The sequence below is a fragment of the Lissotriton vulgaris genome, chromosome 5 (genome assembly GCF_964263255.1).
Source record: "Lissotriton vulgaris chromosome 5, aLisVul1.2, whole genome shotgun sequence".
Classification (NCBI taxonomy): Eukaryota; Metazoa; Chordata; class Amphibia; order Caudata; family Salamandridae; genus Lissotriton; species Lissotriton vulgaris.
The window spans coordinates 1,688,444,966-1,688,458,089 of NC_141693.1; the positions used below are offsets into that span (position 1 = coordinate 1,688,444,966).

The window sequence follows — 13,124 nt, forward strand, 5'->3', positions numbered from 1 at the left end:
TTGCCCTATCAATAATGTAGAAACACCTCATCACTGGGGGGTGGGGGTCTAGCGTTCATCTAAAACACAGCGGCTCTACTGGCCTCAAATTAGTGAAAATATTTTAGCGTACGAGCCCCAAAACGTGCTTATCATTTACAGACAGATAACTGCACTTGTGCATCTGCAATATTACACGCTATTTTAATGTTACTTTAAAAAAGAATCCCATTTTAATCTGGCTGCCACATGTTATTCTACTGCAGGCCCTCTTTTCAACGCCATGCCAGGACATATGTAGCTGAGGAAGGGAGTTTTATGCTGGGGAGGAGGTATGGCTTCTTTCTCATCAAAGCGCTCTTCCTGTCAGACAGATTTATTTCTCAGGTTGAGAGATGGTGCTATCCTCTCCCCTGTGGCGGAAGCATTTTTACAACACATGCTCCTTTCCTTTGAATCCCCATGAAAGGTTATTTACTTACAGCCTTTAAGCGACGCGGCCGACTGTAATGCAGCCTTAACAACCCAACATCACCATTCCCTAACAAAGGGAACAATTATTATTTCTTAAAATGAAATATTTAACACGGATTATGCGTCGTGTGTATACATTTCATTTTCAGCCGCTCCTTCGCTGTCAAGTAAATCGATGAATTACAGACATGCTTGACTGAACAGCGATGTAGGAGCCAAGGACTTTTTATTATAATGTTAACAACTTCAAATAAATAAGGACAACCGTATCATAATCCTAAAGGAACAAATCTGTTGCTTACAGGGACGGCATCCAAGCCCAACGACCGCAGCTCCTTGGCAGGGAAGAACGAATCCACGAGCTTGCATTACTGTGCAGAACCATTTCTTCTCCATGCGTACCTGCTAATATGGGTTTCACTTTTACAAAAAAAAGTGAGGAGGAGGACATTTTTCTTCAATGTTTACCTACCTCTCACTTTTATATGTTCTGAAATTAATACAGGGTAAAAACACTAACTATCGCCATCAATAGGTGGCATCAACTTGTTTTACTTAAGGGTACAGAGTCAAAACTGCCTCCTAGCTCAACCCTTGTGCTTCAAGTTTTTTTTTCTTCGTCCTATCCCTCCCCCGCCCGCCATCCAGGAGATGTTATCTAAACTTTAGTAAAAGGGAAAAAAGAAACCAGTTTAAATATCGACACGGGGCGAGCCCAGTCTAGTTCAGTTTTTCACTGCTGTTTGAAGTCAGTCATCTTCGTTCAAAGCACGTGCTTTTCACAGAAACGCGCCGCATTTGCATTTAGTTCTGAACTTTACAATATGTGCAGCCCACGTCTCTTCCCTCCCTCACTCCTTGCTTGGAAGGGACGTCTGTTATGGCAATTCACAGGACCACATCATTAAGCCCTGATGCCATAGTCATCCTTTGGATCTGCCTCTGTTGCCAACGGGCTTTGAGCTTGCCCAATCCGATGCAGCCATGCCCGACGACTCAGAAACAGAGCAAGACACTTAAGCAGCCTGGTATACAGGTTCCTCCAAAACCATATGGATTCTTCTGGTCTCCGAGTGCTTTATTTTTCTAAATGGGGTTTCCTTTTTTCTTGTCAGGTTTTTAAAAGTTTTCATTTGGCCCGTCAAGTGTCTCACACATAATGTCAGTTTGAAAGGCTATTATTGGACGAGCCAGAAGTTGAGGCAATAGCTGCCCCAGGAGGGATGCTGGTGGATACAGATTTACGGATGTGAGGCAGCAAGTAGGGATCACAGGCCAACAGTTGGACGTCTATTCGGTCCTCTTTCCGGTAGGCCAGGCAACGTCGAATAAATGCCTAGAGAAAAAGAGAAGGTATGTGGATAAACTTATGCTGGATTTTTTAACAACTTTATGTTTTTTTCTTTTTAGGCAATTGCAAAGAGAACAAGCAATGTATTTACAGTCTTGTGATGCATAAATAAGGGAACTGGATCATTGACCATACTCACTTTAGATTTTACAAGTTTACAGGACTAACAACTCCATTATCTTCTCACGTTATTAACCAGTGTCAATTTCCTAAAGGCAGCTGCTCTCCCCACAGAACGGGACTGGCTCTTCCAGGACCTTTCTCTACCCCGGTGTGTATTAATAAATTTTGATACCAATATCCCTTGTCGTGTGGTGTCATCCACTGTATTCACTGTTATCTTGAGGTATTGTATCATTCATTGAAGTCATAATTTTTGCCCATTCCTCTAAGTCCTGCGCCTCCTTCTCATCGGCTCTGACCTCCATAAGTTTCATATCTTTCGCCATGCCACGTCGTCTTTCTCTCATGCTGGCTGCCCAACCTATCCTGGTAGGCTTTCTGCTTAACCCCCAACAAATTCTTATGCGGTGCTTGGCAACCATAATCACAAAGCTACATTTGTTTATTTAGAGATTTTGGTAAACTACTCAATATGAGGAAACACTTTTTGCAGGTCCTCCCCCACATGTTGCACCATTTCGACAACAAGGCACTGGTGTGGTGACTGAAATGGCCTGAGCCCGCTAATCAGAACTCTGCATATGTGCTCTGACCCTTAAAAAGATGCATGTTTATTCGGTTTACCCCCAATTGGCATAACTTGATTTACTTGTAAGTCCCTAGTACACAGTGGCAGGTTAAATAGGGCTTGTAAGTTAAAGTGTCTCTTGTGGATTGCAGCATTAGTTGTGATGCCACAAGTGTGACAACGCGAAAGCTGGACTCCTAGCCTGCCATGGCCCCCAGATCACACCATGATTGGAGAAGAGTACCGAAGGAGGACTGCCCTGCTGACCTTGGACCTGGCAACGATAAGGCTGCACCAACACTGCACCAGACTGAAGTTGGACTGCAAATGCTGCTCCTTGGGCTGTTCAACTGAGCCTCCACAGCAAGATCCTCAGTGCCTGGGTACCCTCACAGGTGATTAGCTTTGCTATACAAGTCTTCTTTGATTGACTGAGCAAATATTGGACTGTGACTGTGCTATGGTGCCCGAAAAGAAGCCACCCTTGCGAGCCCAGCCAGAAGCAGAGACTCCAAGAGTCAGTTAGTTGGCTGACTTCCTGTTTGCAACACAGGGTCACCAAAGGTGTGGAAGCCTGCTTGGCCTAGATCACCGCTCAATCGTTCCTCGCCGCAGCGCAGCCTGGGAGACAGAGACTCGACGCTCATAAGTTGTACCCAAGTCTGCTGGACACGGGAGAGTCTTCGGAGTGTAGTTTGGTTGCCCAGAACGAGAGCTTTTGCCAAGAGAAGTGAGCCACTGGTTTCACTGTGTACGGAGACCAGTAGTCAAGTGGTGACTGAATGTTTACTGAGGTTTTGAGACACACCGACCTCTGTGGCAAAAGACACCCTATCAGGAGCGAGGAGCAGTCTTCCCCATAAACCACACAGCATCCTAAGCATCCCTTGCATTAGGACAAGTCCATAGAAGTCAATTGCAAGTTGCAAATAACACTGAAATCGGACTAGAGGTTGCTTCTTCTTAAAGGTAACTGTTCTTAAGGACTTTATTAGTACCCATGATCAGCTCCCTGCCAGAGCTGGTTGTCCAAGGTAACCGAAAGTGACCACATTCAACTTTAACAAAAGTTTTGCTGACAATTGTTCAAAGTGTCAAATGTGTTGAATTTTCCAATGATTTTTCATGGTTAAGTGCAAAGTTGTGATTTACTCTTTCTTCAAGTAATTGTATCTCTAGAACCCACCTTTTTAGGTCGAGGACTGTAGGCTGCGCTTGCGCAGTCTCCGGGAGGAGATTGAATGTTTTGGAGTATGGGGGCTTGAACCTGCCTCTCTCCTCCATTTTTCCTCCATTGGCTGGCTTCCTAAACGGAGGCCAGCCATTGGCGGAGAAGGGAGTCACTCCAATAAAGCCCCGTCTTTCGGATTCGGGGGCGTGTTTTTTTGCGTTCTTTCGACTGTGACGTCATCCGTCACTCAGAACGTCAAAACACGCCTCCGATTTCGAAAATTTCGGAAGCTTGTGGCCGCCATTTTTCGTATTTTGGGGTTGTTGGCAGGAACAGCCTCACTGGCTCTGACTATGTACACGGATTTTCTGCCTGCGGCAGTGGGGGGAGTCTTGAGAGCTTGTCCCAGGGTTGTGCGCTGGGGTGTCCCCATCACCAGGGTTCGCCGTCTCGCCATGAAGAAGTGGCAGTCTCTGTTCCAGAGGACGGGCTCGCGCTCCAGCCTCCGGCTGTCCCAGGTGAGTGACAGTGAGGGCGAGGGACGCGAGAGACTGCAGTGTGTCCGAGAGACAGACGCAGCATGCGAGATGTCTGTCTCAGTAAGTATAGGTTTATCCCGGTCTTGTCATGGTGTCCGTGAAGTACTCACTCAACTTGCTGAGACGACACTCGCATTCCGGGTACCGACTGGCACTCCGTGAAGCACGCACTCCTACCTCACTGAAGAATGCTGTCCCTGAGGTATTCTCACCCAGCTGAGACACACTCACTCTCGCACCCCCTGAGACACCTTCCTGGCTGAGCCCCCTCCCCCCGGCACGCTCTCGCACCCCCCTGAGGCACACTCACTCTCGCATCCCCCCTGAGACACCCTCCTGAGACACCCTCCTGAGCCCCCTTACCCTGGCACGCTGCCTCATCCCGTGAGGCACACTCTCGCCCCCCCCACTCCCTCCTGAGGCACACCACACTCCCACCTAAAGGCACTCCACATTCCTGAGACACTCACGACCGTCCTGAGACAGCCACATTAACTTGTCTCGAAACAAAGACACAGGGTGGGCGCACTCCTACCCACTGGGGCAGAGCAGTACATACAAACGGACACCCCGCAGCACTCTTAGCTGTGCGGGTATCTGACCCGTCCTAGGACATTCACCAAAAGAAACCGAGACAAACCCAGCATGAGAGAGAGACGCCCAGACTGAGTGAGTGAGTGAGGCCCTGCAGCGTGTGTGCTCTTCCGTCGGGCTGCGGGCTCCAGACACGTCTCCGCTATTGTGGTGGATTTGCTAAATGATCAGCACATCGTAATAGTCTCCTCGGTGTTATTTTTTGGTATTCAAAACCATTCACCTGAGTTATAGAGTGCAGCTTATGATGAAGTGCTCATCCACCTTGAGCACTAACCTACAACAACCTGCCTACCCAAGATAAAGCAGTTTGTCATGTATACATTATATACAAACATCAGTGCACATCATTTACAGTTACTGTTATCCAATTGGGCAATCAGCCTCCAAATCCAATGTCTCTTGTCTTTTCAGACCACTTTTGTTCAATCCAAATAGAAACGTATAGAGGTGATCAGTACAAAAGTTTCTTTATTTATTCCTTTTCTTATCACAGCAGACGCGCGTTTCGCCCCCAATGGGCTTTTTCAAGGCTGTAGATTATATACAAAGAGAATTCCATTCAAATTCATGTTTTATGGTCCACCCAAGATTTTCTATTTAACAAATTATATAAATATAACAAAAAGGTGTCACTGTAAAATCAATCAATCAATCAATCAATCACGGCATTTATATAGCGAGCTACTCACCCGGGAGGGTCTCAAGGCGCTGGGGGAGAGGGGTGTGTCACTGCTCGAACAGCCAGGTCTTGAGTTGCTTCCTGAAGGAGAGATGTTCTTGGGTACGTCGAAGGGGAATGGGGAGGGAGTTCCAAGTCTTGGCTGCCAGGTAGGAGAAGGATCTTCCTCCGGCGGTGGCTCTGCGGATGCGTGGTACAGTGGCGAGTGCGTGGCTGGTTGATCGTAGCTGGCGCGTGGGCGTGTAGAAGGTCATACGGTTGTTGAGGTACTTGGGGCCCAGGTCGTGTAGAGCCTTGTGTGCGTGGGTGAGGAGTCTGAACGTGATTCTCTTGCTGACGGGGAGCCAGTGCAGTTCTCTCAGGTGTCCGGTGATGTGGCTGTGTCGGGGGATGTCCAGGATGAGTCGTGCGGAGGCGTTCTGGATGCGTTGTAGTCTTCTCTGGAGTTTGGCTGTGATTCCGGCGTAGAGGGCGTTCCCGTAGTCCAGTCGGCTGGTGACGAGTGCTTGGGTGACGGTCTTCCTGGTTTCAGTGGGGATCCACCACATCACCACATACATGATTTGAAAACGTACCCAGTGCATTAGAAAACTCTCACTCCTTGCTCTAGTAATTCTACTTTGAGCATATGCCTTAAGGGCAATCCTCCTGTGCGACCACCTTCACTGAAAACCCAATTTGTGACTGATAATATCATGCAAACGCATGTATCACCGGGAGAGCACATCGGGCTGGTAGCAAAAGCAGACGGATTGGCGATGGAACTTATCAAGGCTCCTAAATAGATGAAGACACAGCACTAGATCAATACGGTGTGGATTCTCTGAGAAATAAAGAAATATTCAGGTGTCGCATACCAAGGAGAAAAGCTTGAAGGAACAGTGCCGCATATTCTTTTAAAGAAATTTGACAGTGTTGGAAGAAGTGCCACATAGTTGGGAGAAATAATTTGCTTGGTGAGTGTTATTAGATGAACTGGAGGCTCACAAATACGGTGATACATGAGTTTGCATGATATTATCAGTCACAAATTGGGTTTATATAAATTGTTAAATAGAAAATCTTGGGTGGACCATAAAACATGAATTTGAATGGAATTCTCTTTGTATATAATCTACAGCCTTGAAAAAGCCCATTGGGGGCGAAACGGGGGTCGGCTGTGATAAGAAAAGGAATAAATAAACTTTTGTACTGATCACCTCTATACGTTTCTATTTGGATTGAACAAAAGTGGTCTGAAAAGACAAGAGACATTGGATTTGGAGGCTGATTGCCCAATTGGATAACAGTAACTGTAAATGATATGCACTGATGTTTGTATATAACGTCTCCGCTTTTCTTTGTGTACTTTGGGACCCGGCCACGCGGCCGTGGCCTTCCTCACTCGGGAGATGTGACTGACGTCTCCCCACCCTGGCACTCCTTCACCCCAGCCACTCTCTCGCCGCCTGGCCCTTTACATGCGTGGGGCAGCCCGAAGAACAGGGGGTGAGGGGCAGGAAGATGGAGTAAAGGATAGAGTGGGGGATAGGGGACAGGGTGAGATACAGGACGGGGAACGGACAATGAGGCAGAGCGGCTTTGGAGTGGAGAGACACGTCCAAGACCAAGATGCTAGCTGGAGAAAAGCAAGAGTGCGAAAGAGAGCGGTGGGAGGTGGGGGTCTATAGTGAGTTAAGAAGAACCCAAAAACGACAAGGAAATGGACAAGACAGATTGTGAGAACGTTGCACAGAAGGGGGGAGCGAGTCCCTGAGAAACCGAGTGAAGGGTGGGGCAGCGATCAGTCATACAGCAAGTGCAGTGGCACCGGGCCAGAGGGTCTGAGGCCCCTCTGCACCCCAGCAATGAATGTATTTCAGAACCTAGACTTGAGGTTAAGAAAGGATAGCGCTCCCACCAGGACCCCTGCAAGCGAGGAACTCCGCCTACCAATCCCATGGTTTGATAGTAAGATAATACAACAATGGGGCACATTGGGCTTTCAACCTCCTCGGACGCGGTGTCATAGCACTTGCTGCATGTTCATAGCTCTGACCGTGACAGGGCGACAAACTGAAAAGGCCATGGTACACTAGACTAGGGGTAAGGGATGGTAAGGGGTAGGGTGACAGACGTCCTGGTTTTCAGAGGACTCTCACGGTGCCTGAAGCTTTTTAAAATGTTCAACACATGTTCCGGTTTTTAAACATAGGTCAAGTCAGCCTGCAAAACGAAGCACACTTGAAAGTTATACTTATATTTCCAAATGCGCCACTAACTTTTGAAATAATATAAATCATTTATCTGTGGGAGGAGGAGAGGAAATGGAAAGAAGCAGCAGAAACAGGGAGACAGAGAGGAGGAAGAAAACGTGATACAGAGAAGAGAGAACGGAGTGAGAAGAAAGGAAAATGCGTGGATAGAGCCCCCCCTTCCCCCCCATTCAAGTTTCAGTCGAATACCTACATTTGAATTTTACAACGAGAGGGGCTGCCGCACGACACCCCCGCTCCCACTGAATAGCGGATATCTTATTTTAATTGTACCATGGGTTTCATACAAGTTTTACATTCGGTAAATGCGTCCGACCGTAAGCGTGTTCCTAAAGTGGGCAGTTTCCTTTGGAAATTCAACGAGGGAAAGTGTCACGTGATAATCCCCCACAGGCAGCTGTGCCGTGAACATCTGCAGTGACAATAAACAAGTAAAATCAGCTAAGGGGTCTCTCTCGATTTTCCCATTGATAGTGCCCTATTCCCCATGTGTGCTAAGGGGTCTCTCTCGATTTTCCCAGTGACAGTAAACAAACCTTCTCAACACTTAAAGCGACATGAGAGGCGTGCATTTCCAATTCTTTGTTTAACGCCTACGACACTGTTTGAGGCAAATCAACAACCCTCTTCCTCTGTAATGGAAAGAGCGTGTCGTTGCCCCACGGCCAACCTGTCTTGTGCACTGGCCGGACTGTCATTCTGCCACATACAAGGATTTTCTGCCTGCGGCAGTGGGGGGAGGGGGAGTCCTGCCTTTGTTCCCCGACACCATGATTGGCAAAGGGGTGCCTCCATTGAAACCGACCGACCAGGACTCCTGCAGCGCCAATCCCCCCTGCACCTATGCACGCCCTCCCTAGAGTTATCCTCCCGCCGCCCTCAGTTCCCAGACCTGGAAAGATACCCCTTCCCACCAGCACGGCTCCGCGCCCTACTCTCCTCTCCCGGTCCTTTTTCCCCCTCCCCCACTCCCTCCATGGAGCTTCCGTCGCCTCCTCCGAAGCCGCCCCCATGTCTGCTCCCTTTATCGGCTGCAGGTCTCGTCTTCTTTCTGCTGTGTGGGCACTTCGGAACACCGATATGCCTCCCGCAAGGTCACGGAGGTGCAGGCTCACTCTCCCCTTGGAGCACTGAGTTGGGCACACAATAAATTCACATCAGCAGCGCCGATGCACGCCCTCCCCAGAGTTATCCTCCTACCGCCCTCAGTTCCCAGACCTGGGAATCCCTTCGCCCTGCCCTCGGGAGAGGCTGCTGGGGACAATGCCTCCCTGCTGGACGTGGCCTGGCAGACCTGAACCAGCACAGCCCCGGCCCGGCTGGGGGAGGGGAGCCCGGCGGACAGATGCAACCTCCCCGTTACCGGCGCAGGGCACCCAGAAGGACTCAACACCAGGTATAGAAGGGACCGGAGTGACCCGGAGATGCCCCAGAAGAAGCACAAGTGCCCCAACCCAGGCTGCGGCAAGGTGTACGGCAAGTCCTCACACCTGAAGGCTCATCTGAGGTCGCACACAGGTCAGTCCGGGCACAGCCCCCTGGATGTGCTCGTTTCCTTGCCCCCTCGCTGTGCTTCCTTCCCTGCCCACTCGCTGTGCTTGCTCTCCTGTGTGTGTATGTGGCTCTGGGTGTGTGTGTGTGTGTGTGTGTGGCTCTGGGTGTGTGTGTGTGTTTGTGGCTCTGGGTGTGTGTGGCTCTGGGTGTGTGTGTGTGTGGCTCTGGGTGTGTGTGTGTGTGGCTCTGGGTGTGTGTGTGTGCGGCTCTGGGTGAGTGTGTGGCTCTGGGTGTGTGTGTGTGTGTGTGGCTCTGGGTGTGTGTGGCTCTGGGTGTGTGTGTGTGGCTCTGGGTGTGTGTGTGTGTGTGGGGCTCTGTGTGTGTGTGTGGGGCTCTGTGTGTGTGTGGGGCTCTGTGTGTGTGTGGGGCTCTGTGTGTGTGTGGGGCTCTGTGTGTGTGTAGGGCTCTGTGTGTGTGTGTGTGTGGCTCTGTGTGTGTGTGGGGGGGGCTCTGTGTGTGTGTGGCTCTGTTTGTGTGTGGCTCTGTGTGTGTGTGTGTGGCTCTGTGTGTGTGGGGGGGGCTCTGTATGTGTGTGAGGGGGCTCTCTGTGTGTGGGGGGTTCTGTGTGTGTGGGGGGGGCTCTGTGTGGGTGGCTCTGTATGTGTGTGTGGCTTTGGTGTGGTTGTGTGGGTGTAAATGCAATAGGTCCTGCATTCGTGAGCGATTACGCTATTGGCATTGTAAATGACAATGCCATTTATTTAACGATTAAGATATTGGCAATGTAAATGACAATGCCATTTATTTATGATTTAAAAAAAAAAAAGTCATGAGCAATGCCAATAGCTCTCCCTTTAATAATGCAGAGACCATTGCATTGTAAATGCTTGTTCATTTTGGTGTCAATAAATTCATACATATAATTTTGTCTATGATAATAAATTGGTGTCGGACTTCTTGGGAGTCCTGTTTCTTTCTTCTCCAATTGTTTTGGTGCTGTGTAAATGCTTTACATGCGTTCCTTTGTTGAATCCTAACTGCTCTTAGTCACAGCTACTGAGGGTTGAGCTAGGGGTTGAAAAATGAGCCTGACTAGACACAAATCAGGATGTGAGTTTATTGCACAGCGAAGTCTCACAACCACACATATAATAAATCACACTTCCTCACATTGATGCTTCGTGGTGGGATCCAGGACTTGGCCGTACCTCACAGGTGATTAGTTTGAAATTGCCACAAACGTACAAGGTGTACACCTAGTATGATGTATGATTGAACAACTACTGCCTTAATCACAAATTCCTTAACTACGCAGGCTAAACAACGAGCAATGCCAAACAACTACATCGTAAACAAGTTCCTAAACCACGAAATAAAATGTATTGCTCATTACCCATTTACACCACTATCAGCTAGATTCATCATAGTGCCGTTTTGCGATTCCTTAATAGCGATTATTAAGGAATCGCTATTAAGGACTTGCAAAACGGGATTCATGTAGGAATCGCTAAATAAATTGCGATTCCTTATTTGCGATTAACAAATTGCTAATCGCAAAAAAGAAATAACTCCCCATTCATTCCTATGGTCCTAAAGGCCCATAGGAATGAATGGGGAGTTCTTCCTTATTTGCGATTAGCAATTTGCTAATCGCAAATAAGGAAGCGATTTCAAGGGTGCCAGGGGTGTCTAAATGACACCCTGGTAGCACCCCTGAAATGTTATCTACATTGGTGTTGCGCACACACATGTCCAAAGGACATGTGTGTGTGTAACATGCAACTTAGAAAAATGCATTTAAATGCATTTTTCTAAGTTTTCGCTATTTACCACGAGGTTTGACCTCGCGGTAAATAGCGGCCCAAAATTGCGAATTCGCAATTTTAAAATAGTTCATGAATTGCATTTAAGGAATCTCAAATAGAGATTCCTTAAATACAATTCCTCGCAAATGTGCGAATTCTTTAATAGCGAATTTTGCATTTGGGATGATGAATCCCAAATGCAAAAATTGCACTCGCAAAGGGCCAGATTCTCAGAATCTGGCCCTTTTCGAGCCCATTTTTCGTTGATGAATCTAGCTGTATGTTCTTGCCCATCACATAAACCACCAGCACACATTGGCTGAAGCCAGAGCATTCCATGCACGCTATGCCCCCGACGTGCTGCCAGGCTGGAAGGATGTAGGCAGTGTGCAGCCCCGCGCTCGTTAGAGCCCACCAGCCTGGAGGCTGCAATGCCAAGTAAATCATGCAAGGGGGCGAGAAGCATGCCAGGTCAGGGGGAGCAGAAGGGTGAAACCCAGTCATCAAACATCATCTCACATTGCAACCACCGTAGCATGCTTTCCGCGTGGACACCCTGTACCCAGTCACCACACATCCCCGCATTCTAACTACCTAAGCCAGAGTATGCCACCAATTAGTCCTTCCTCTGTTTTTCCCAAAATTTTATGCGGGTCACTTCCCCGATGGCTCTGTGCCCTAGGGAGAAGTGAGGTATTCAATGAGAGGCTCGCCGTGTAACAGAGCTGGAGAAGTCAGAGGGCGGAGTCGTGGCCGTCTCCTGCTTTGAAAAAAAACAGCTCCACGGCCAGCCACAATTCAGTCTCTCTCTGTGGATGGGAGGGACCTCATTAAAGCGATTGGTGTCTTCCATGCAGTAGAGAGGCATGTAAGAGCACCATTTGCGCCCTCTGCGGTGTCCTTGTCAACTATTCGCCATTTGGTGAAATTGGATTTGTGACGCCTCGGGGGCGGTGGAGGTGCTCTCTCCTAGAGTGCCGTGCGACTGGCTGGTTAGGAGTAGGAAGGGCTGGGGTGTCTAACGGACGGGGGAGGGTATTAGAAACATGAGACAGGTTGGTCAGTATTGGCGGTAATAATAGTATGCATTTTTTTTGCAGTTTTATATAGCGCAAACTTGACCCAGGACATCAGAGCGCTTTACATGAGCACTGGGTTACATAACACGAGGTCAGATACATTTTTTGCTCTGGGTTACAGAAAAAACTATTGTGAGTTTATAGTGGCAGTACATCCCGCCCGTAGTTTACCTGTGGCCGCTTTATTGTATTTTTATTCCCCATGTCGGGGAAATTGGATTTGTGACTCCGCGGGCGCGGTGCCAGAATGGAGCCCCAGTGGAAACTTCTCTCCCTATGCTTATTTGCTAGCATTTACCTCATTAAAATGACGTCCGAGCCCGCATGCAGACGCGGTTTATGTAAGTCGTTGTTAAGGATGTTGTGGTTAACTGATTAGTCGTAGTTTGGGATTCGTGGTTCTGGTAATTCGTTAATCAAACTTCATTGCTAAGGATGTTTCCCCACCTAGTAATTAGTCCTCAAGTTTTAAAACCAGCAAGTTCCCTTGCTATTGCCATATGCTGTACTACATGTGGGCATCCGCTAGGCTGTAGTAATCTTCACATAAGGCTTATGGGTAAGGCTGCCTCCTCCAGTACCGCCTCAAGTAATTACTTTTCCAGTTCGACTTCTCTGCACACCAGCAAGACGTGTGCTGGAGTGGCTCGCTATATAAGTAGGTTCAAGAGCAGGTAGACTGACTTCCCTGTGTCTTACCCAGATTCAGAGCGTCCAAGCACACCCTACTTCTCTACCTTAAGGAGACCAACAGACTGATCATTCTGTATTAAAGGGTGTTCTGGGTATGAGGCACATTGAAGTTTGGAGTGTGTATAAGCACTGAGAGAGCAATATCATCTTCGTTAGAAAGATCCTGCCCATTACTGAGAGCAGCCGTGTGTTCTAGAAACATATAGATGTCTTCAGACCCTGCAATATCTTGCTCATATTAGAAGCTTACGGATTCTCTGCTGTATGTGCAACTCACATCCCTAAACAGAGTAACTTACCTGGTTCCCAGCCCAGGT

General features: G+C 48.3%; 1 protein-coding gene across 2 annotated transcripts in view; it reads right to left on the reverse strand.

Moving 5' to 3' along the window:
* Nucleotides 1–662: 662 nt before the first annotated feature.
* Nucleotides 663–13,124, reverse strand: part of TLK2 (tousled like kinase 2) — a 1,405,344-nt gene continuing 1,392,882 nt past the window's right edge. For both annotated transcript variants that reach the window (XM_086923830.1, XM_086923831.1), the window contains one exon: nucleotides 663–1,789. In XM_086923830.1, the coding sequence (XP_086779956.1) occupies nucleotides 1,616–1,789 (174 nt within the window). In that variant the 3' untranslated portion in view covers nucleotides 663–1,615. The remainder of the gene's footprint in view (nucleotides 1,790–13,124) is intronic.